At 36.8% G+C, this 26,477-nt stretch overlaps 1 protein-coding gene and 1 pseudogene across 1 annotated transcript in view; one reads left to right on the forward strand and one right to left on the reverse strand.

The window, feature by feature from the left end:
- Positions 1-348: 348 nt before the first annotated feature.
- LOC140504637 (uncharacterized) overlaps positions 349-26,477 on the reverse strand; it is a 38,898-nt gene continuing 12,769 nt past the window's right edge. The window contains exon 3 of the mRNA XM_072609906.1: positions 349-526. Within this exon, the coding sequence (XP_072466007.1) occupies positions 520-526 (7 nt within the window). The 3' untranslated portion in view covers positions 349-519. The remainder of the gene's footprint in view (positions 527-26,477) is intronic.
- On the forward strand, positions 22,610-23,480 carry LOC140504283 (ADP-ribosylation factor 1-like; annotated as a pseudogene).

Genomic DNA, 26,477 nt, shown 5'->3' on the forward strand with positions numbered 1-26,477 from the left:
TTTGACTTTGATTTGAGTGAAGAAGGGCTGTGCAAGGTCACCAGCCTCACCTTCTTCTCTTGAGCCATCTGGGTCCAGTGGCCTGATATTCATCAGGAAGACTGGAGATGGCCCAGGATTGAATTGGGAGACCCAGGCCCTTTCAGGCTAAGGTCTTATCACATTCTCAATTTGACTGAGATACACCAATTCAATATATAGGTTTTTTTAACTAAAAGTACCTATGACCTGAAAAGACCTTCCCTTATACTACTGCCTAAAGAGGTCTTTCCCCTACAAAAAAGGGGAAAGGGGAATTGAATCTTCCCCCAAAAAACTTGAATCTTCCCCCAAAAAACAAGTGCTTACCTTGGTTCAGAAAATTTTGAATTCACAGCCAAAGGGAGTCCAAATACTCAAGGCAGTCCTCATCAGAGAAGTCTTGCGGTGTAAAATCCTCACCAGAGGACTCTTAGAGAGATTCCTGAGAGAGCGCAAGCATGGAGGGCTTAAGTTTGTCCCTCAGTCCTGGAGAAGTCACTAACTTCTGTGAAAGAAATTTTGAGAGTCTAGATTCCAAGCAAAAATCAAATTTTAGTAATATTAGCAGTTTTCAATAAAAGGGTGAATGACCTCTCAAGAGCAAAAGACAAACTGAGGGTGTCCATATAATACTTTTAATAATCATAAAAGAGGAAGAAAAGAGTTATAGAATGTTGAGTAACTTGCTTTGATCGTTTTCTGATTAGCTAGAATATGACAAAGTCTTGGGGTTAAGCTAGATACATTCTGGAATATTTTGCAGTTAGCTAGATTCTGTTGTCAATCCTTGGGTTGTAATTTATCAGGGTCATGTTGGGGTATTTACAATAGTCACACTAGCTATCATGGAATTACTGAGCTAGGTAGAGGCAAAAGGTGTATATCACTGTGTCATCTTGAAAGAATTCAGACTCAGAGTGGCATTTATTTAGGGGTGTCGCACCCAATGGGTTCTTTTTCTCAGAGGAGGCAACAGCCCAGCTGAGTGAAGCTAGAGGTTTATAAAGAGGAGAAGTGCCACGTTGACAGGAAGATTAAGTAACCAGGGACATGCAAGCAAGAGAGGATAGCTCAGAGTTCCATGCATGTGATTTACTAATATGTAGTCCAATCTCACTGGGAGTGGGGGTGGGGGCCTAAGTGCAATGTAAATGAGATGCTAATAAGCTTAGCATCAATGAAGGGTGATTAGGAAGCAATAGTGAGCAGGCACCAAAGTGAGGAAACTCCCTTCCGCAGTTTCATGGCCAACATCCTGTTCAGACTATGTGCAGTATGTGCAGCCTTATCACTTATCTTGTGCCTGCAGCAGGAAATTACTGTCTTGCTTGAATAAGGTTAGCCCCAGTGATGGATCCCTGCCTGGCATATGGTCTTTTACTGAGGTCCAGACACATCAGAGAGGTACTTGCAGTAATCTTGGTTGAGTGTTCACTTAAACTTCCACAAAGAGAAGTTTAGACTACCACAAAATGAGGAACTGGCTCTTAATCCAAAAGCTATCTGAATTGGGCATTACAAACTAAAATAAATCAACAGAATAATCAATAGTAACTTAATTAAGAATTGTTCTATTCAGTAGGTTAAGGTAAAGCTGAGTCTTAAACAAAGTAAATTCTAATTTAATATTTTATTTTTTTCTCAATTACTTGTAAAAATCATTTTTAACATTCATTTTTTAAAATGTTGAGTTCCAAATTCTTTCCCTTACTGCTTTTCATGCCCCTTCATTGAGAAGGCAAGCAATTTGATATAGGTTATACATGTGCAGTCATGGAAAACATATTTCAATATTAATTATGTTATGAAAAAAACACAGACCAAAAAAACAAACCAGAAAAATAAAGCCATCAGTTCTTTCTCTGGAGGTTGATAGCATCTTTCATCATAAGTCCTTTGGAATTGTCTAGGATTTTCGTATTGCTGAGAATAACCAAGTCATTCACAGTGAGCCATTATATAATATTACTGTTACTGTGGGCAATATTCTCGTTGTGCTCACTTCACTTTGCTTCAGATCATGAAGGTCTTCCCATATTTTTCTGAGAGTCTCCTGCTCATAATTTCTTATGCACAATAATATTCCAGTGCAATCATATATCACAACTTCTTCAGTCATTCCCCAACTGATGGAAATCTCCCTAATTCCCAGTTCTTTGCCACCACAAAGAGAAGTGCTATAAATATTTGTGTACACATAGGTCCTTTTCTTTTTTGGTTTTTTATTTCTTTAGGATCCAGACCTAGCAGAGGTATTGCTGTGTCAAAGGATATGCATGGTTTTATAGGTCTTTGACTACAGTTCCAAATTGCTCTACAGAATGGTTGGATCAGTTCATAACACCACCAACAGTGCATGTGTCCCAGTTTTCCTACATCTCCTCCAGTATTTGTCATTTTCTTCTGTCATGTTAGCCAATCTAACAGGTATGGGGTAGTATCTCAAACTTGTTTGAATATGCATTTCTCCAATCAATAGTGATTTAGAGCATTTTTTCATGTAACTATAGATAACTTTGATTATTTCATCTGAAAACTGACCATTTATCAATTGGAGAATAATGACTTGTATTCTTATAAATTTGACTCTGTTTTTTTATATATTTGAGAAGTTAGGCCTTTACCAGAGAGACATTATAAAATTTCTTTCACAGTTATGATTCCAATTGCGCATTTCCCTCCATTCTATTTTATCCATCCATCCTACTCTCTTTCCTTTCATTCTGTCCATTCTCAAAAGTGTTTTGTTTCTACCACCTCCACGACCTTTCCTTCTACCAGCAAACTCCTCCCCACTTCTCTTATCCCCTTTCTTTTCTACTTTCCTGTAGGGTAAAATAAATTTCTATAGCCAACTGAGTCTGCATGTGATTCCCTCTCTGAACCAGCTACAATGGGAGAAAGGTTCAAGTGCTTCACCTTTACTCCCCTCATCTTCCCCTTCACTGTAAAAGCTATTTTATGCCTCTTTTATAGTGAGATAATTTCCCATTCTACCTCTCCTTTCCTCTTTCTTTTTTAAGTATTTTTTATTTTTTAATTTATTTGTTTTTAGTTTTCAACATTCATTTCCACAAGATTTTGAGTTTTAAATTTTCTCCCCATCTCTCCCCTCACCCCCACCCCAAAATACCATGCGTTCTGATTACCCCTTCCCCCAATCTACTCTCCCTTCTATCACATCCCTCCTTTCCCTTATCCCCATCTTCTCCCTTTTCTTGTAGGGCAAGATTCCTTTCCTCTTTCTTCCAGTACATTCCTCTTTCTCACCCATTAATTTTATTTTTTAAACATATCATCCCATTATATTCAACTCATATCCATTCCCTCTGACTATATATACTCCTTCTAATTGCCCTAATAATGATAAAATTCTTGGGTGTTAAAAGTATCATCTTCCCAGGTAGAAATGTAAATAGTTTAACCTTATTGAATCTCTTATGTTTTCTCCTTCCCTTTTACCTTTTTATGTTTCTCTTGAGTCTTCTGTCTGAAAGCCAATTTTTTTTTTAATTCAGCTCTGGTATCTTCATCAGAAATTCTTGAAAATTTTCTATTTAATTAAGTATGCTTCTCCCCCTCCCCCCAAAAGGATTATGCTCAGTTTTTCTGGCTAGGTGATTCTTGGTTGTAATCTTTGCTCCTTTGCCTTCAAGAACATCATGTTCCAAAACCAATCCTTTAATGTAGAAGCTGCCAAAACCTCTGTAATCCTGACTATGAGTCAAAGCTCCTCCATCCAAAACTTCCAAGAAGACTATGAATTGGTCTCAGGTCATGGAAGAGCTCAAAAAGGATTTTGACAATCAGGTAAGAAAAGTAGAGCAAAAACCGGGAAGAGAAATGAGAGTGATGCAAGAAAATCATGAAAAACAAGTCAACTGCTTGCTAAAGGAGACCCCAAAAAATGCTGAAGAAAAGAGCACTTTAAAAAATAGACTAACCCAAATGGTGAAAGGGATCCAAAAAGCCAATAAGGAGAAGAATTCCCTAAAAAGCAGAACTGATCAGATGGAAAAGGAGACCCAAAAGCTCACTGAAGAAAATAATTCCTTAAAGGTTAGAATGGAGCAGATGGAAGCTAATGACTTTATGAAAAATCAAGAAATTATAAAACAAAACCAAAGGAATGAAAAAATAGCAGACAATGTGAAATATCTCATTGGAAAAACAACTGACCTGGAAAATAGATCCAGGAGAGACAATTTAAAAATTATGGGACTATCTGAAAGTCATGATAAAAAAGAAAAAGATCCTAGATGTCATCTTTCATGAAATTTTCTAGGAAAACTTCCCTGATATTCTAGAACCAGAGGGTTAAAATAAATATTGAAAGAATCCACCAATAACCTCCTGAAAGAGATCCAAAAGGAGAAACTCCTAGGAACATTTGATACTATAATACAAGAAATAATTAAAGAAATTTGTCCTAAAGAATTAGAACAAGGCAGGGGGGAAAGTAGAAATAGAAAAAATCCATTGGTCACCACTTAAAAGAGATCCTATGGGGAAAACTCATAGGGATATCATAGTCAAATTCTAAAACCTCCAGTTCATGGATAAAATACTAAAAACCTCAAGATTAAAATAATTTAAATATGATGGTACCACAATTAGACTTACATAAGACCTAGCAGCAGAAATATTAAAGGACTGCAGGTCTTGGAATATATCACCTAGAGCTTCAGCTGAAAATATCATATCCTGCAAGGTTAAATATTATCCTAAATGAAAAAAAATGGACATTTGATAAACTCTCAGACTTTCAAGACATTGCTAAAAAAATACTGACCTTAATAGAAAATTTGATATACAAGAACCAAGAGAAATATAAGGTATAAGGACTAATTATAAGGGATTCATGAGGACAGATTATTTACTTTTTACTTTACATATACATACTATATATATATATATCTATAGATATATATATATAGATATAGATATAGATATAGATATAGATATATACATAAATGTAAAATGTACGTCTAAGACTTATTAGTAATTGGGTAGCTCATAAGCAAGCTTATTATGATGACTTTGGATAGAACAAAGCTACCAAACAGAACTAAAATGAAGAAATGTTAGAGGACACCCCTTTGTAGAGCTGGGAAGTCTACAAATATTATACGTTGTACATGTTTTGGGAGTTTTTCAATAAGTTGTTTTGGTTTTTTTCCTTTAAAAAATACCATTTTTCATATGGCATGGTTCTCTGAGAAGAAGGATGTGGTACCCTGAGAAGGGATACTTGGGATATTTATGGTGATGTAAGAAAAAAATTTATTTAAAGAATTTTTTAAAGAAAATATTCAAATAGTTGTTTGGATGACATCTACCTGACAAAGATTCTTCTCCTCATATTGCAGTTTGTCACAAAAAAATCTCAGTCTACATATTCATCTGGAAGTTTCATAGAAATCCCAAAGAACTACCTCATACTGTAACATTTTACATAAAATTATAAAATAGGAACAGTATGTTTTCTCCAACAGAAAGAGTAAATAGAGAGTTCATACACAAAATGTGCATATCCCAAGAAAAAAATTTATTGAGAAAATATTTTGGGATACAGCCTAGTCTTCAGACTAATAATGAAGAACAGGAGTCACAGCTAGTGAGAATATTATCCTCCATGCCTGGAGTGTCTCTGGTTTTGTGTGTGCTACTGATTGCATTGATACAAACACCAAAACTGGATGCAAAGCCATGGCATAAAGAGGAGACTCATAGTAAAAAAGTGAGGTTAATAAGTTCCTAGTACTTCCATATAAACAAAATATTTCTTCCCACATCTAGATCTAGACATCCAAAGTCATCATGCAACACTTCCATGACGATAACATGGAACTCATAGGCTGGAAACAATTCCTTCCTAGTAGCACATATGGGATCAGTTATAATCCGATACTACATTCCATCACACAGCTCCAACCTTCACCATTGCCTTAACAGCAACATTCCTTCCATGGAATAAAACTTGAGCTCCTGAGGATCAGACTTTAATTTTCCTAGTGTATTTATTATTTCTCATATTCCTGCATCATGCATCTTTTCTTGCCTCCAGACATCCAGACTCAGACATCTGCCGGGCAGAGAGAGGGGAAATTTATTTAGGTACAATGAAATTCACATACACTTGGTTGTATGTCTTCAGGTGAATGTCCCAAGCTCTTAATTACACTTGAAATGGATTTCTAACTAGTTCTCTAGGTATTACAGATAGCCTTCCTACCTTTGATGGGTATCCTCATTATTTCAGTGTCATAAGGTCTATGAGACAGCCTTCTGAATCCACATTAGTCTTTCCTGCCTGATGGTGTATACTGAAGTCAAAGATATTAGCCAGTGCTACTATCCATTTCTGGCAGGAAGCATCCAACTTGTCCCTGGTTAAAATATGTCAGTCGATCATCATCTGTTAACACTTGAAAATTGTCTTGCTATATACAGTCTCAGTGACGGGTCACATCAAAACCAAAACTTCAGTCTTTTTGTGGGTACAATAGTCCACATATATAGTTTCACATCGCTCTGTTAAAGGGATAAAAGCATTTCCTATCTCTTTCCCTGATTATTTTGTGCCATTTTTTTTCCAAGTCATATTCACTTACTTGGTACTATTGAGTACACAGAGGGGGGAATATATAACAGGAAACCCCCTAAATTTGAATGAAAACATGAACACTTACGTTAAAATGGCTTAATATATATATATCATTACAACTGGGGAATTTTTGTTCTCTTTGCAACTGTTACATTGTATACCTTCTCAAATTATTCCTAGGTGAAATCTAATAAAGATTGTTGTTAAAGTTTTCCTTACTACTTCAGTAGTTGAAGGCACTGAGAAATATATCTGCTTCTAAGTTCTCCTGGAAAAAAAAAAATACTTTGTGATTGATAAAATTACCTAAGGGGAAAAAAACAGAGCAGTGACAATTTTCAAAAGTTTCCAAGGTTAAAATGCAGGTGATAGTTTGTGGTCGTCATCTTCATTTTCATCATCATTGTTGTTTTAAGTAGCATTTGTTCCTATAAATCTGGTGGTATTAAATATAGTTGTATTTATAAACCTGCCTTTACATTTTATACCCAAACTTTCCATTGCACTTCAAAGCACCATTGAGTATATGTGAATTACTTAAGTTTTCCCACTCGCAAAGTGAGAATTAATGAGATGCTAACCAAAAAAGCAATTTCATTTGGCAATAACTTAGAAAAGGATTTCTTAACCTGACAGCTCATGAATAGATGTCAGGAGTTCTGTGAAGTCCTTTTCATGGGAAAAAATTATAACTTTTTTCCCCACTAATCTTTGACAATTGTTCACTCTTCATGCCTGACTAGCTATGCTCTTGGCACAGTCTTACCCTTGACATGGAATGCAATCATGAAAAATGATAGCTTTGAACCACTCTGAATGTGCTAAGAGGCTGCTTAAGATACAAATGCTGCCAGAATTTAAGAGATGTTAGAACTGACCCTTAAGCCAACTGTACAGTAAGTAAAATTTGTCTGGCATTCCTTCTACCTCATTTCATCATTCTGAGCTTTAACGGTCCTGACACTATTACTACAAAACTGTGCCCCACTTTTATATTTATCCTCAGTTGTCTGTCCTTGCTAGGTAGCTTAGCAAATAGAGTGCTAGACCTAGAATCAGGAACACCTAAGTTCAAATCCAACTTTAGGCACTTACTAGCTGTGTTATCCTGGGCAAGACATTTAAACCTGTTTGCCTTAGTTTCCTCAACTCTAAAATGGGAATAATAACAGCACCTTCCTCTAGGTGTATTGTTAAAATAAAAACGAAATAATATTTGTAAACTGTTTTGCAAAATGCAAGGCTCTATGCAAATGCTAGGTATTTTTATTATTAAATTTCCTTTTACAATCTATGAATCTACATTGGACTCTCGATAATTCTTCTTTCCTCATTGCAATTAAGATGGATTTCTGTAGAATTTTGTTCTTTCAAACTTCCATTCCTCCCGGATTGACTTCCACTGTGGAGCATATCCAATTATTATTATCTAGTCAAGAACAGCTGCCTCAGCAGGGACCTACCAATCATCATTGGTGTCTTCTCTTCTTCTTCGAGCCCTTGCTGGATGACTTTCACCTGATAGCACTTACAGATCCACCTCATTCCTTGGAGTACATGCAGCTGCTTCTTGTCAAGAGTCTAGCTCTGTCCTCTCTGGCAACTCATATATGTCCATGCAGTCCTATCCATTCTTTCTCTGAACCCTTCAAAATTTATTCTTCAAACATCTAGGTATATGTCAGACAAGTTTCTGAAATCCAAATCCTATTCTTTGACATCATTTTCTTAACTAGTTTACTTTTCCTCATTTAGTAAGTGTAAGATGGAATGATCACTTCTCACCAAAGTTTCCATCATTTACTTCCCATCAACTAGTGCATCCTTATTGGTGAAAATCCAATGCAGAATAGAAGACCCCTTTCATTGGTTCCTCCAGCTTTTGGAAGGATGAAATTATCATTAAGGCAAATCAAGAAATAGTTTGCTGCTCTGCTTTAGTCAAAATCTCTAACATAACCGAATAATTACGATTCCTCATCACAACAGTGTGATATCCCATATGTGAGTTGTTTCTCAATCTCATCTATTTCTGTGTTTTTGCCCAAGTAGTCTGTAATGTCTGCTCTAATGACAATCTTGTTTCTGCTTCTGCTTCTAGAAACACTTTACGCCAAAACTCTCTATAGTACTATAGTATTATGGCATCTGGATTTTCTCACTTGTGTTTATATCTTTATTATACATTATCCCTTGCCCACCCTTAATTTAACCCTCCTGTTCTTTTTAGATTAAATTATATATGTGTATATATATATGTGTGTGTGTGTGTATACATATGTATGTATACACACACACAGACACACAGACACACACACACACAGACACACACACACACACACACATATATATATATATAAGCAATTGAAATAAAATAAAATATAAATATAACCATACAGGACCACAATCCAATGACGGTATAGTCCTTTCCCTTCAAACCTGAGTGATATCACTGCTTTCTTGGGTTGCATTTGTATACAGACATTTGAAGTCATGAGACAAAAACAAACACAAAAAACTTCTTTCTTGAATTTTGCTTGCTGTAAATTTCTGGGCATCTCTGTTGTGATGGTTTTTACATTGTACTAGTTTTCTATGGTGTTGCTTTGGTGGATATATTCAGGCAGCTTTCTCTTCCCCCTTTCTTTTCATATTAAAGCTTTTTTGCTTAGATTTGCAAGACTCCAGGCAAATACAGTCCTACCAGCCTTTGTCAGATGTATTTCAACCTTAAACTTGAGTTTATCCTTTCTCTATTTAAAACTAAGGTCCAGAAATCGAAATCCCATTTCCAGACATCTTTTTAACCAAATGTTCATTTCCCAAATCTGATTTTCTTTTCTGAAGTCCTTGCTTTCTTTTAGCAACTTTGATGAAAATGACCCTAAGGTCTTATTTTCTTCATAATCCATGCTTTCTAGGTTTCTTTGGCCAGTATCATTTTTGCACACATTAATCAGCAAGAAAGAAGTAATAGTCATCAAGTTTGATAGGTTTGGAGAAAATCTCTATTATATCTCAGATGCTTGTACTGGACAGACAGAACATTCCATTATTGTATTATCTGGTCAGCAAATAGTTGCCTCTGTAGAGAGTTAGCTATCACCACTGTTTCTTCTCTTCTTCCTCTGACCCTTAGAATGATCTTTCACTTCACAGTACCTGCATTATTGATGTGAGAATTATCCCTGAATTGACTGTCTGTGTACAATTAGACAACTATCAGAACAAGATCAGAATTAGCAAACAAAACAAAACAAAACAGGAAGAATAATAAGAATAAAGAGAGCACTTACTGAAACCAATTTCATCTTGACCTATTTCAAAAGATAATGATGATCCAAAGTGGATAATGGACAGCAGATGTAATATTAATTTTTTTCTTAATGTTTTCTTTTGCTTCGATCACCATGGTATCCCATGTATCCCTCCCTCTCCCCAAGAACAATCTCATATGACAAATAGTATTTTTTTTATAGCGGAAGTTTTTTTTAAAAGTCAGAAAAATAGATCAATACATTGAGAAAATTTTTAAAAATCACATGCAATGTAAAACTCCTGCGGACCTCTCACCTCCACAAATGGGTAGGTTGGAGATGTCTTCCCATATCTCTACATTTGAGTTCCACTTTATCTTTATAATTTTGTTCCATTTACTTTTAATTTTGGTATGTTCTTTCCATTTAAATTGTTGTGATTACTATGGCTTTGCTTATTGGCTGCATCCATTCATATAGATCTTTCCATACTTCTTTGTATTCATCACACACATAATTTCTAATAGCACAGCAATATTCTATTAACAAATTACCACAATTTATTTAGCCATTCCCCAGCTGATGGAAATTTAATTCGCTTCTAATTCTTTGATAGCACAAAAAAGTGCTACTATAAATATTTTGGAGAAAAAGGGATTCTTTTCTTATCGATGGCATCTTTGGAGTATAAGCCAAGTAAGAGAATGTCTGGTTCAAAATATATGGACATTTTAGTTACTTTATTTATGTAATTCCAAATTTCTTTCTAACACGGTTGTGCCATTTCACAGCTCCACCAACAATTAGTGTACATGTCTTTCCACACTCTCTCCAACACTGACTGTTGCCATGTTTTTGGCCAAGTTGCATGATGTGAGGTGAAACCTCAGAGTTGTTGGCTTACATTTTTCTTACTGCAAGTGATTTGGAACATTTTTTCATATGGTTGTGAATACTTTGCAATTTTTTTGAGAACTATTTATTTTCTTCTTTAACTATCTATTGGAGAATGGCAATTAGTCTTATATATTTATTGTTTATATATTTTGCATACCAAACCCTTATCAGAGAATTTAAATGCAAAGGTTTTTTTTTTCCCATTCAACAATTTTTCTTATCCTAGATGGATTAATGTTCTCTGTACAGAAACTTTTCAGTTTCAAGTAATCAAAGTAATCAATTTTATTTTTTTGTAATTGCCTCTATTTCTTGTTGGGTTAAGAATATATCTCCCACCATGCTGTAACAGGTATCTCTTTCTCCTCTGATTTTTTTTATAGTATGATAATGTTGTTTTTTTGAGGATTTATTTTGTAACCCAAAACGTTGTTGAAGCTATTGTCCCAATTAGTATCTTTGCTGATTCTCTGCAGTTTTCTAAGTAAACCATAATGTTATCAATAAACAGTGGTTATTTTATCTCCTCCTTGCCTGCCCAAATTTATTGGAAAAGGTTAAAGTGTATTATCATTGCATATGAAGCTTGCTTTTGGTTTTAGATAGGTGTTTTTTTAATGATATTTTTATTTTATTTCCAATTTATTTATTTAACTTTTAACATTCATTTTCACAAAATTTTGGGTTCCAAATTTTCTCCCCATTTGTGCCCTCCCCCCACCCCAAAACACCGAGCACTCTAATTGCCCCTATCACCAATCTGCCCTCTCTTCTATCATCCCTCCCTTCCCTTGTCCCCATCTTCTCTTTTGTCCTGTAGGGCCAGATAACTTTCTATACCCCTTTACCTGTATTTTTTATTTCCTAGTAGCAAGAACAGTACTCAACAGTTGTTCCTAAAACTTTGAGTTCCAGCTTCTCTTTCCCTCCCCACCCATTCCCTTTGGGAAGGCAAGCAATTTAATATAGGCCATATCTGTGTAGTTTTGCAAATGACTTCCATGATAGTCGTGTTGTGTAAGACTAACTATATTTCCCTCCATCCTATCCTGCCCCCCATTGCTTCTATTCTCTCTTTTGATCCTCTTTTGATCCCTCCCCAAGAGTGTTGACTTCAGGTTGCTCCCTCCTCCCATTGCCCTCCCTTCCATCTTCCCTCCCACCCTGCTTATCCCATTCTCCCGCACTTTCCTGCATTGTAAGTTAGGTTTTCATACCAAAATGAGTGTGCATTTTATTCCTTCCTTTAGTCGAATATGATGAGAGTAAACTTCATGTTTTTCTCTCACCTTCCCTCTTTTTTCCTCCACTAAAATGTCTTTTGCTTGCCTCTTTTATGAGAGATAATTTGCCCCATTCCATTTCTCCCTTTCTCCTCCCAATATATTTCTCTCTCACTGCTTAATTACATTTTTTAAAGATATGATTCCATCCTATTCAATTCACTCTGTGCTCTCTGTCTCTGTGTGTGTGTGCGTGTGTGTAATCCCACCCAGTACCCAGATACTGAAAAGTTTCAAGAGTTACAAATATTGTCTTTCCATGTAGGAATGTAAACAGTTCAACTTTAGTAAGTCCCTTATGACTTCTCTTTGCTGTTTACCTTTTCATGCTTCTCTTCATTCTTGTGTTTGAAAGTCAAATTTTCTTTTCAGCTCTGGTCTTTTCATCAAAAATGCTTGAAAGTTTTGATTACATTAAACTGAGAAGTTTTTGCACACCCAAACCCAATACAACCAAAATCTGGAGGGATGTAGTAAATTGGGAAAGAATTTTTATGGCTAAGCTTGGGGATAAAGGCCTCATTTCTAGAATATATAGAGAACTGACTCAAATGTATAATCATACAAGTCATTCCCCAATTGATAAATGGTCAAAGAATATGAACAGGCAATTTGCAGAAGAAGAAATTAAAGATATCTATAATCATATGAAAAAATGCTCTAAATAACTTTTGATTAGAGAGATGCAAATCAAAACAACTCTGAGGTACCACATCACACCTATAAGATTGGCAAACATGACAGAACAAGAAAATGATAAATGCTGGAGAGGATGTGGGAGAGTTGGAACACTAATTAATTGTTGGTGGAGCTGTGAGCTCATCCAACCATTCTGGAGAGCAATTTGGAACTATGCCCAAAGGGCTACAAAAATGTGCATACCCTTTGACCCAGCAATATCGCTACTAGGACTATATCCCCAAGAGATCATAAAAATGGGAAAGTGTCCCACATGTACAAAAATATTTATAGCAGCACTCTTTGTAGTTGCCAAAAACTGGAAGTCAAGGGGATACCCATCAATTGGGGAATGGCTGAATAAATTATGGTATATGAATGTAATGGAGTACTATTGTGCCATAAGAAATGATGAACAAGAAGACTTCAGAGAGGCCTGGAAGGACTTATATGATCTGATGCTGAGTGAAAGGAGCAGAACCAGGAGAACTTTGTGCACAGCAACGACCACAGTGTGCGAGAGTTTTTTCTGGTAGACTTGGAATTTCGTAATAATGCAAGAACTTATTAAAAAAAAAAATCCCAATGGTGGTTTTGTAAGGCAAAATGCCTTCCACACTCAGAGAAACAAATATGGAAGTCATTCACAGAATGTAGCAGATCATGTTTGTGTGTGTGTATGTTTTTGTGTATCATGTTTTGATTTGTTATATGATTTCTTCCATTTATTTTAGTTCAACTACATAGCATGACTATAGTGAAAATGTACTTAATAGGACAGTATATGTAGAACCTATACAGAATTGTATGCAGTCGTGGGGAGGGAGGGGGGTAGTGGGGGGTAGGTGCAGGGGGGATAAAATCTCAATTGTATGGCAGTGATTGTTAAACATTAAAAAATAATAATAAAAAAATAAGAAGCAGATGAAGAGTGATTAAAGAAAAATAAAATAAAGCTTAAGACTGAAAAAAAAAATAACACTTGAAAGTCCTCTATTTCATTTAATGACCATTTTTTCCCCTAAAGTATTATATTCAGTTTTGCTGGGCAGGTGATTCTTGGTTTTAGTCCTAGTTCCTTTGACTTCTAGAATATCATATTCCACGCCCTTCAATCCCTTAATATAGAAGCTGCTAGATCTTGTGTTATCCTGATTGTATTTCCACAATACTTGAATTGTTTCTTTCTAGCTGCTTGCAATATTTTCTCCTTGACCAGGGAACTCTGGAATTTGGCCAAAATGTTCCTAGGAGTTTCTCTTTTTGGATCTCTTTCAGAAGGGGATTGGTGGATTCCTTGAATACTTATTTTGTCTTCTGGTTCTAGAATCTCAGGGCAGTTTTCCTTGATAATTTCATGAAAGATGATGTCTAGGCTCTTTTTTTTGATCATGGCTTTCAGGTAGTCCCATAATTTTTAAATTGTCTCTCCTGGACCTATTTTCCAGGTCAGTTGTTTTTCCAATGAGATATTTCACGTGATCTTCCATTTTTTCATTCTTTTGGTTTTGTTTTGTGATGTCTTGGTTTCTCATAAAGTCATTAGCCTCCATCTGTTCCATTCTAATTTTGAAAGAACTATTTTCTTCAGTGAGCTTTTGAACCTCCTTTTCCATTTGGCTAATTCTGCTTTTTAAAGCATTCTTCTCCTCATTGGCTTTTTGAACCTCTTTTGCCAATTGAGTGAGCTTATTTTTCAAGGTGTTATTTTCTTCAGCATTTTTTTGGCTCTCCTTTAGCAACGTGTTGACCTGCTTTTCATGCTTTTCTTGCATCTCTCTCATTTCTCTTTCCAGTTTTTCCTCCACCTCTCTGAATAAGAAATTAGATTTTCTTATTAAAATTGTAATATCATTCAGATTTAATAGGCCTGAGCTATTGAACGTTTAGTCTCAGGACTTGACCATTCTTTGAACCTTGTACGCTCTTGGCAATAAAAACCAGGAACTCGCCATTCCTGGAACTGTTTATGTTCAAGGGAAGGTGGCCCCTTCCTTGAACATGAACACTTGACAGTGATAAAATGTGATGAGCTTCAAGGTTTTTGAACATGTCAGCAATTAAAAAGCCAGAATTAGATCCAGTCACACAAGCTGCACATGCTATGGACGTGTGCTAAAACTCTGTATGTAACTGCCTTGGCTGAGAGCCTTCTTTGTTTGCGAACCCTATAAAAAGCTCGGACTACAAAGTCCTGTCGAGCTCACCCGTGGGAGGACGCTTCGCGCGGGACCATCTTTACACAATTCAAGTTGTTCCGGCTGCAACGGGGCTCCCAGCTGATTGAGTTATTGGAGGTTCCCTTGAATTGGTGATGTATTCTCTTCCACTGCCTATCATAGTTATAGCTCTTGTATTAATAATCATTATATTTGCCTTCTGCTTCTTCTGCTGTCCTAAACTGTCTGTGCCGTGCCTTGTGTAATTAAAGCTTTTTTTTACTTTCGTTTTGATTGAGTCCGAGAGCGTCATTTACAGGAGCGAATCCGAACTTTCTTAATACACTCTCTAACTTGACTTTCAAAATCTTTTTTGAGCTCTTCCATGGCCTGAGTCCATGGAATATTTATTTTGGATGTGTGGGATACAGAAGCCTTGACTTTTGTGTCTTTCCCTGATGGTAAGCATTGTTCTTCCTCATCCAAAAGGAAGGGAGGAGATATCTGTTCACCAAGAAAGTAACCTTCTATGGTCTTATTTTTTTTCCCCTTTTTCTGGGCATTTTCCCAGCCAGTTGCTTGACTTCTGAGTGTCCTCTCCACACCCACCTAGCCTCCAGATCTGCCCAGCCAGCACTTGGGGTCTGAGATTCAAATGCTGCTTCCCAGACTCAGGGCTTTGGGCAGGGGTGGGGCTTCTATTCAGTGTGAGATTAAGTTCAGGTGCTCATGTCAGGGCTAGGCTGCCACACTGGGCTCAGTTTCCTCAGGGGGTTTATATGGAGACCTTCAACAATAGATTTGGGCTCCTGCCTGCTTTGGGAGCCCTTGTCTGCTGCTGCCTCCGCTGCTGCCTCCTGAGGGGGCCTGAGTTATGGGGACACCCCACTCCCCTCTTGGCCAGCCAAAAAGACTCTCTCACTGACCTTTGGTGCCTGTGAGTGGAGGGACCTGTGCTGCTGCTGGAGATTCTGTCCCTGAAGGCTTCTTGGATCTGTTCCTCTTGGTGCTGCACAGCCAAGGCAGGGCTGGGCTCTGCTCTGGGTCCAGTGCGCGATGGACCTTTGGTGCCTGTTTTCAGGTCTCTCTGGAACAGAAATCCCATCCACTCCGTTGTTCTGTGGCTTCTGCTGCTCCAGAATTTGTTGGGAGTTCTCCTTTACAGATATTTTATGGGCTGTGGGTTTGGAGCTAGCATATGTGTATCTTTCTACTCTGCCATCTTGGCTCTTCCCCCTAGTGATATTTTTAAAAAGATCCTTCTCTGCCTACGTTGTAGAGTTTTTAGCATTAAATTATATTGTACTTTGTCAAAGGCTTTCTCAGTGCCTTTTGAGATGAAAATGAAGTTTTAGATGCTTTGGTTTTTAATGTAATTATCTTGATTAGTTTTATAATGTTGAGCTATCCTTGCATTCCTGGTAAAAATTCCACTTGATCAAAATAAGTGATTCCTTGGATAAATTACTTTAATTTGTTTGATAGGATTTTGTCTAAAATTTTTGAGTCAATGTTCATTAATGATGTGGCCTAGTATTTTCTTTTTGTGTTTATCTTTCACTGGTTTACATATGAGGGATTATATCATTTTTCAAAAAATATTATGGTAGGATTCTTTCTCAATTTGGGGGAATAATCCATGGAGTATGGGTAGTAAATATTCTTTAAAAGTTTTATAGAATTCTCCTATTCTCCTTATCAGGTACAGAAGTTTTTTCTTTGGTAGCTCCTTTACAGCTAGATCAATTTATTCTTCTGAGATTAGATTATCCAAAACCTCTATCTGATCTTCTGACAAGAAGACAACCACCTTGGTGGTAGTTGCTGTTGTTTTCAGGAGACAATCTGTGAATTCTTTCCATTGGAATTGAATGTTCTATGCTCAGAAATTCTTTCCTGTTCTGTTTCCTTAATTATGGTGTTAAGGACTTTTGTCCTGTTGTGTTCTTCTGGGACATCTATGATCCTTAGATTGTCTCTATATATCTTGTCTTAAAGACCAGTATGTTTTGCTTGCATAGTGAATATATTTCCTTTTAATGTTCTTGTCCATCAGTATGTACATATGGGAAATCAGAACAAACAGACAATGAATTGGGCTTAAATTAAACAGGGAGAGGAAATTGAGATGGATTACCTTTTTTTAAAAATTGCAAAATTCCTCTTATAAAATTCTTCCAGAAAAAAAAAAGATCCATCCTTTCAACACTATATTTGGCTTACGTTGCTTTGAGATTTGAAATACTCCAGTCTCCAAAAAATAGCAAATGATTATCACACGGAGGTATGAAAAGGGTACAGTATATAATTAATAAGGAATTTCAAATAAGAGTAGGAATTAAAGATGTTGTTGGACAAATATATGATAGGAAGAAAAGATTAGATTGGCTGGCCATATAATGAGAACATGGGCTGACAGTCCATGCATCCTGCTAAGAACCATGAAATGTTAAGAGAAAGAAAAAGAAGGCCTTCAGCACAAAGAGTGGACCATCGGTGGAAAACTAATGGAAGAATATAGACAGTAGTCTCACAAGATGGGTTGTGGGCTCTATCGCTAGGAGGAACTTCTAATTAAATGAGATCATGATTTACTTCAGTATTTGAGAATTTTAGACTTTTGTTTCTGTCTTTGATGTCTTTGGAGTTTATGTCCAGTAGTAAAATTTCTGGATAAAAGAGAACAATTAGTCTGGTAATTTTTCTTTCATAATGCCATATTGAATCCATCCTCTTTGTTTTACAAGTGAGGAAACTGAGGTTCAGAAACTATATACTGTACATTTTGTGTTTTCATGTCCCTCCCCCCACCCAGTATTTGATGCAGTAATATACAAATATTTAACAAATATTATCAAGGTTTTTATTAATATGAATAATACTTAATATTAATTATTTCTATTTGTATATGAGTTAATAATATTAATAAGGTTTAACAAGTATTTGTTGTATTGTTAAAATGAGATAAGTGTTTAAAAGGTCCATGTAAAGGACAGCAAATTGAATTATTATGAAGCAAAACCACACCTTCAATTTAAGTCTCAGGCCAGATCTATTGCCAATATTCACAGCACTGGTGGTGATTATCAATATGCCAGCATAGTTTTCAATTATAAAATACAACAGACTCTCTATATAAACAGCAGAAGAAAAACATTTATTCAGACACCAAAAAGTATTAAGTCCCTTTTCTTTCTTTTATAAATTAAATTATTGTATTCATTTTCAGTGTTCTACAATCACTTCCATATATCTTAGATTTTTCCCCTCCCCCCCTTCCCCACTCCCTCCCTGAGATGGCATACAATTTTATATAGGTTCTACACATAACATTCCCATTAAATACATTTTCACCTTACTCATGTTGCATAAAAGAATTAAAATGAATGGGAGAAATATAAAACAAAACAAAGCATAATTCAAAAGAAAATGGTCTGTTTCATTCTGTGATCAAATTCCATAGTTCTTTCTCAGGATATGGAAGGCATTTTGCCTCAAGAATCCATTGGGAATATTTTAAGTCCTTACATTGCAATGAAGTACTAAGTCTACCAGAAAGATTCCTTGCACACTATGGTTGTTGCTGCGTACAAAGTTCTCCTGATTCTGCTCCTTTCTCTCAGCATCAGATCATATATGTCTTTCCAGGCCTCTCTGAAGTCTTCCAGTTCATCATTTCTTATAGCACAATAGTATTCCATTACATTCATACACTACAATTTGTTCAGCCATTCCCCAATTGATGGGCATCCCCTTGATGTCCAGTTTTTGGCCACCACAAAGAGAGCTGCTATAAATATTTTTGTACATGTACCTTTTCCCATTTTTATGATCTCTTGGGGATACAACCCTAGAAGCGATATTGCTGGGTCAAAGGGTATGCACATTTTTGTAGCCCTTTGGCCATAGTTCCAAATTGCTCTCCAGAAAGGTTGGATCAGCTCACAGCTCCATCAACAATAAATTAGTGTTCCAACTTTCCCGCATCTTCTCCAACATTTATCATCTAACTATTCTGTCATGTTAGCCAATCTGATAGGTGTGATGTGGTACCTCGGAGTTGTTTTGATTTGCACCTCTCTAATCAATGGTGATTTGGAGCATTTTTTCATATGACTATAGATAGCTTTAATTTCTTCCTCTGAAAGCTGCCTGTTCATATCCTTTGACTTTTTATCAACTGGGGAATGAACAAGTCCCTTTTCTTGGTACATTCTATGTAGTTCATTAGTTGGAATACCATCTATGTTTCCAAAATCTACCCCTGCTCTCAACAGAGCAGTAAACAATTCTTTCCTTATCAATCTATTCTGACTTTGAATCTGCTAGCTAATTACTCTTCTCTCTCAAGGAAATTTATCTTTTCCTCAGTCTCCTAAGTCACCTAACTATGAAATCTTGTCCAGCACCTCCAAAGGTGCTCCCTATTTCCCCACTTATTAGAGTCAAAACTAGGTGCTTGTAAGCAGGAGAAACCATCTTCACTATTATATTCCTATGGAAAACTGATAAAGGGGAATCATAGTATGCATCTGCATTCCTAGTCATTATGGCAGTCCTCATTACCTCCTCCTTTAACTTTCTTTTATAGTTCCTAAATGAATACCAGTGTCTATCTCCAATAGGTCACATAGAATTAAGGATGCTGTACTACTGTAGCCAAAGCTAACAGATTAGTTATTAGCATATTATAATCTTTAAAGCTTGCTATACAAATGGATTATGACTGATACCTATAAATTTCAAGCAATCCACGCCCTCTGTAGATATTCCTCCAACTCCTTCATCACTGATTCTCACCATCCAACATATTAACGATTCTTCCATCCTTTGGATGAACCAATTCAAAATATCTTTGACCTCCTGCTGAGTAAAATCCTCAATTATCTCCCTAAACATTGTGTTCTCTGCTGGATTCTCTTGTTTTTACCTTAGTATGGGGTGAGCTTTGGCCTTAGAAGTCTCCCCCTGCAACATTGTTTCATTTTCCAACTCTGTCTTAGTTACATTTTCTGCCCATGCACTGGTCCTGGCAGTTGTCATCATGGAAATTAACCTGGTTCTGTACAAAGGTCAAATGCACACTTCTTTTACCAGCATTCCTCTTCTTCTCAGCTAAATGAATAGCCTTTTCTTCCACCTGAGACAACACCCCCCCAGACTGCTTTTTTTAAAGGAGATCCTAAACACTGAAAATTCTCATGAAAACTAGTTAACTCTTTTTCTATCTGAATTTTTTGCTTCAGCAACTTATCTCTACTTTCACATATAATACAGTAATTTGTTAATAAAATCAAGCATCTTCTACATACCCCTGCCAGTTCTTTCCCTGGTCTTATTGGTATTCCTTGCAAACACCTTTCCAAGACTCTAGGTTCCCCCTTCCCAGTTTTCACAAGGTTCAGTGCCTTTAGCCCATTCCCTTTCTAGGGAGGAATAAGGTAAATCCTCTCATCCTGGGATATCCATTTCTTACTCTAAATTCTTTCTGCCTCTAAATAGAGACTTTATACCCTGCAATCCTGTTCGTGAAACCAAATGTATCACCAAGGCAATATTCACAGCACCACTGGTGGTGACTATGAATATGCTGGCATAGTTCTCAATCACAAAGTATAGCAGGCTTTTTATATAGAAGGCAGAAGAAAAACATTTATTCAGACACCGGAAAGACACCAAATCCCCAAACCAGAAAGCTAAATTCATCATAGTAGCCAAGAAATCAGTACACATTAGCACTACAGGGGACAATGCCATTCCCAAGCCTCCCCCACCACCCCCTGCTGGGACCTTTCCAAAAACAAACACTCATGAGCCTAGCTTACCTATGTCCTCTCTCTCTCTACCCTAACTGCTCTCATTCACTTCCTCTCGGTTCTGCTCTATCCTTCCTATTCTACCCATTAAACAAGTCTTCCCATCACATGTGACTTAGACTTCCATGTGATTTAAGCAGGTCACATGGGCCTATTAATGAATAGGAAAGATCTTGTCATTTAAATTACCATTATACCAGAATACCTTTATTCAGCAATTCTTGAAGATTGGGAAGGAGAATTTTTCCTTCTACATACACACACACACACACACACACACACACACACACACACACACAGTATTGGGTTCCTTTACATAATGGAGCAAGCATTACCTTATTTTTTTTAAAATGGATGTTGCTACCTAGAACACATTGTGGTTAGCACAAAGGAAACAATCAAAACAGTTAGTGGTAATGTATACCAGCTACTCTTTATAAGAAGTTTCTACAAGCATGCTAAAAATGGGGGGAAATGTTTATTAATGCTTACACTGACAAGCATTGCACAAAGCAATGGGTATACAGATGTAAAAAAAAAAAAAGAGACAGTCCTTACCCTCTAGGAGTTTCTATTCTTACAGGGGGAAACAACACATATGAGGAAAAGGGAGTTTTCTTCTGGAGGCACGGGGATTAAGAGTGGAGCAATATATTAATTGAAATGCCTTTTCTAGAAGCAGTAGGAATATTTAGCATGCTCTGTTCAAGAGACAGAAAGTATGGAGAAGAGCAGAGAGCAAAAATAAACATATAGTGGTAGACCAAATGGAAAACACTAGAAACATACTCTAGTGGTCTGTGGCAGATTAGTGAATTTCCTGAATCACCAATCAGGATAGCTATAGGGCAGGACTTCCAAAGCTAAGTAAATAAATCCCCCAGACACTAGTGTCTGGAGGTCTGGTAGTCTGGTGGGTATGGTGGCAAAGTATAAAATGGAGTTACTCATGCTAAGAAAAAATGAGTATAAGGGTGAGGTGTGAATAATTCAATCATTCACGTCACCCCCACTTAAAATAACTAACAAGATTATACTTTTATCAAGTTAAAACATTTCTGTTGAAGCAAAGATGTCTATGGGGAACATACTAACGGGGGCTCACAGTTTGGGTTTTTTTTTTAGGTCTTTAAAATCAATTAGGAAGAAGCAAAAGCCATCTGATGAAATGAAGTGAGGTTATACAGGAAGTACATTGAGATTGGTTGAAGAGAGTCAGTCACGTTCTGCAAGTCTTGGATAAAATTGCAAGCAAATTTGGAACCCAGCATTTTAGTGGTCACCAACCTGAAGAAAATAGCTTTATATTAACTCCTAAGAGGAAATCTCTTAGGAGAAACAGGGGAGAAGGTGGAAAGAAGAAAGAGTCTTTCTCTTCTCTACCAGTCCTTGATCAGAGGAAGAATTTATGAACTTTGAAGGGTCTGAAGATTTTTGGATTTCCCATAATATCACAGCAACCTGGAACACAGCATTAAGGAGGTGATGGCAATATCTATAACAGGAACTAGGGACAAACTTAATATGTATAGTAAAGGCAGCTTTAGAACTTTACAAGAAGACTAGTAGAAAGTTATATCATTCCTAGGGGAAAACTATGTGAGGACCCCATTAATGACAGAAAAGGATTTGTGGAAAGTAGGAGCTGTCACCCTTTTATCATATTAAGCTTGAGCCCACTTTCCTCAGAACTCTGTATGGACATGTAGGTGAAACTTCCATTTTAAGAGAATGTTCACATGAATTGTTCATATAGTATCACTTTAGAAAATACCCATTTATATAAGCTAATTAAGTCTGAGTGATTAATATTCATTGAAATCAATGGGAGAGTTTCCCTGGCACTGACATGACTGCTGTCAGGAACCACCATCTAATGGAAACAAAACCATTGCCTGGAGAGCATAAAAATCAAGGCAGTTACTCAAGATTTTCTTTCACCAACATTTATTTCATCACACTTGAAACATGGGGTATATATTTGCCAACCTCTTGAAGGGGCTTTTCGGCAAAAAAAAAAAGTGCATTCCAATGGCTGACCTTCATACTGCAGGAAAAGCAACTATTTTGTACAAACTGGAACTGGGTAAAATCATAACCACTAAACCCACTATTTCAATGTGGCAATTATAAAATAAAAAAATCATTAGCCTCACAGTGTAGGATGTAGGTGGCTAGAACAAGATCCAAACCCTATAACACCATTACTTCCAGAATACACTAGGATTAATTTTTGTAGTTGATAGTAATAACAGAGAATGAGTGAATGAGTCCCAAGAAGAACTGATGAGACTGTTAGCAAAGTATCTTAGAACTTAAGAACTTGGATAATAATAAGGATCTTCCCAATGCCAAGAATTCATCTGAAATCACAGATAAACTTGGGATGAATTTTCTTCATTAGAAAAACTGGTACATCCTGGGCCAGAGGACCCCTGTCATGGGGCTGCACCTTGAGCTACTGCCACTGCCCCCCACCACTGCTGCCTCTGATGCTGCCACCTCTGGGCAGTCTGCTGGGAGCTGGAGGCCCACAGCTGCCAGACATGCACGTTTGCATAATTCAGATTTTCATAAAGTGAAGTCTGTATGTCCAAGCAATCTGTGCTGCTAGTGGAAAAAGGCTCTGTGAACAACTAGACTGTTTGTCCAATCAGCTCCAAACACAAAAATGAAACAACAAAAGCTCCTCCTCTCTCTCCTTTTTATTTCCTGTTTGCCCTTTGCTTTACTGTAATGTGGCAAACTGTGCTACTTTGTGGTATTGAGTGCTGAAGGATGTTTTTTTCCTCTCTTTTATCACAGTATGTATTGCACCATGTGGTAAATGTGGCAAACAGACCTGAAAACAGATTTCTTATTTAATGTAAATAGATTTTGTTTCTAATGGGACAGTTTCTGGCACTGTTATGTAAGAGTACTCTGTGTTTTTTGGGCTTTTTTTTATTAAAAAATCAACTCACCATATAGTACCAAGAAGGGATTTGAAGCACAGTTATACTTGGGTTGCTGAGGGTTAACATATAGCAGCAGAGACAAATGCTACTGCTACTGACTTATGATTATGTGTGTTGAGATCCTTTTTGGTGGATGGCTTTTAACTTGAACTCAATGCATTTTTTAAAAAGCTAAAATAAAATCTAAAAAGAAAAGTAAAACACTTAAACACACAGAAGCAAAAAATATGCTTAGTGTAGTTTTTGCAGTAACAACTTGAATACCAGATCATTTTAATTGTCTGCAGTTTGTCTTTCGAAACTTGAGAAACGATTAAAAAAAAGGCTCAATTTCACATAGTTAAAATAGATTCATATAATGCTATGTCTTTGGATCTATGCATTTCATAGTGTTTTGGTTTATATTTGTGCTCACATAAATATTTATTAGGGGAAAAAAGCTTTGAGGTTGTAGTTTAGAGCTGGTTACACAATGAGAGCCTTAGAACTTCAATTATAAATTGTTTATAAATCCTGCCTCCATCCTTACCCTCCAAAATTTAGGTCAGGCTGTGATTAGTTCTCCCATTACACTTGAACAACTCGTATGAAAGGCACAAGGATGACTTGATAGAAACATTGAGAAGAGCTTTTTGACATATTTGGCAAACAAAAGACCAGCCTTTTCATTTTTGATGAGGTGTGTGCTGCTTCTGTTTTTTTAGCCTATCCCTATTGCCTTTTCCTCTTCCCCTAGCCCCCTGTTCTTTATTCAGCTAATCCATTAAGAGTCCCTCCCTTATCATCTCCCAGAGAGGTTAATTCCCCATTGTAGCCGGACTATCACTACATCTCTGATAACACTGCTTATCACCGATCTACAGGCTCCCGGGCTTTTTTTCTTCATTTGCCAGGAAATCTCCTTGTGTCCATGCTCTCTCACTCCTCAAATGCTAGTTGCCCCCAGTGGTTCCAACTCCCCTCCTTTCCATATAGGAAAAGTAGTTTGTTCAAGTGCCCAATCCTCTAGCCCTCACTCCTTGATATGACCCTGAACAACATACTTATTGCTATTCCCCTGGTTCTCGCCTCCTCATCCAATTTACGTACCCAACCATGTTGTAATACAATCCTACAAAAACAAAAAAGCATTTCTTTACCTGTAGGCTGGGTGCTATTGTTTCCATAATACTCCCTACCTGTTAAATGTTACCTCTACCAGATTTCCACTTTCACCCTTTTCTCCTTGAGGACATTTATAAAGAAGTCTCTTAAAATTTTCTTTGCTTTCACTTTGTTACTGTTGTCCTTGCCTGCTGCATTTATTCATTCATGTATTTCTGTTGTTTGAGTGCTAGAGAAGCAAATAATCTCTTCAGTTCTGGTTTTCTTTCTAAAAGTATTTCAATTCTTCCTTAATATTGCATGCCCATCTTTTTTCCTGTTTGGTTAAACGTATATTTGTAGGGTAAGTCACCCAGTGCTGTATATGGAGCTCTATACTCTTTGGAACATTCTTCTATTCCCTCCTATATTTTCTAGTTGGTGCACAATAGTCTTGCTTTATGTCAAATGTCCTTTCTCTTAAATCTGAAAGTATTTCTCCTGATCATTTGCAACTGAGTTAAATAAATTTTAACATTACATGTCTTGGAGTTTCCATCATTATTTTGTTTTTGTTTCCTTTTTTCCTGGAGGTAATCTGTGAATTCTTTCTATTAGAATTTCATTTTCTATTATCAGAAGTTCTATTTTATCATTTCCTTCATTATGGTGTTTTGCCCTATATAGGTTATTCTTTGGAATAACCTCTGATTCTTAGGTTGTCTCTATGTCTTTACTATCATGTTTTACTTGGATGTGTATATATTCTTCTAATGTTCTCAGTTTTTTGCTTCTTTTCTTCTAGACTGTCCTTTATTTCTGTATATTCGCATTCCCAATCTAATGACCTTTCTTTTGTTTCTTTGGTGAGATTTGTTACTGAAGATGCAAATTTTTCTCTTTTACTTTTTTTTCTGTGCAGACATAAATTCCACATCCATAATTCTCATTTCTCTTTTAATACGCTCAAGAATCCCATTTCCACAGGGTCCTCTGTCTCGTCAAGTGTTGGATCATTTGCATTTTTCAGTAGTTATTTACAGATGCCTGAACTAATTTACCAAATCTCAGAATTTTTTCTTCTGTTGTTACTATTTTCCCATTGTGTTTGTCTATGTTCAAGATCTTTTTTCTTCCTGAAATCTTTGGTATTTTCAGTCTTTCCCCCACTATTTTCCTTTTCACTCACTTTCTGATTCCCTTATCACTGGCTTTGGGACTCACATGATTGTGGTTTTCTTTGAATTAGATCACAAAATATCTCAGTCTCTTTCAACGTTGGACAATTCATTGTTCAATAGCCTAGGTCTCTCTCTCAACTGACTTCTGGGTGGTCAGAATTGGTCCCAGTTAGATGCAGTGTTATTTTCCTCAGGCTTGGTGGAGTGGTACAGTGTCTCTCCTCACGTGATGTCCTGTCTTTGTGACCTGTCCCACTTTCAATGTTCTTCACTGGCAATTCAGAGCTTCACAGAACTATATTTTCTCATACTGAAGTTTAGAGGTTTGCTGTGTTGGTGTTTCCAGATTACAGCCCCTACCAGACTTTTGCTTCTAAAGGGCTGTGGTCAAGCTGGCTGTTGAGGCCTGAGTAAACTCCCACAATCTGAAGCTGAGGGTATTGGAAAGAGTATGGGAAGACTGGCATATTAATTTTATTCTAATCCTGAGTAGGGTCCTTGGGTCTGTAAGTGCAACCCTGCTGCCAGTGGTATGGGA

This window comes from Notamacropus eugenii, chromosome 1, assembly GCF_028372415.1.
Source record: "Notamacropus eugenii isolate mMacEug1 chromosome 1, mMacEug1.pri_v2, whole genome shotgun sequence".
NCBI lineage: Eukaryota > Metazoa > Chordata > Mammalia > Diprotodontia > Macropodidae > Notamacropus > Notamacropus eugenii.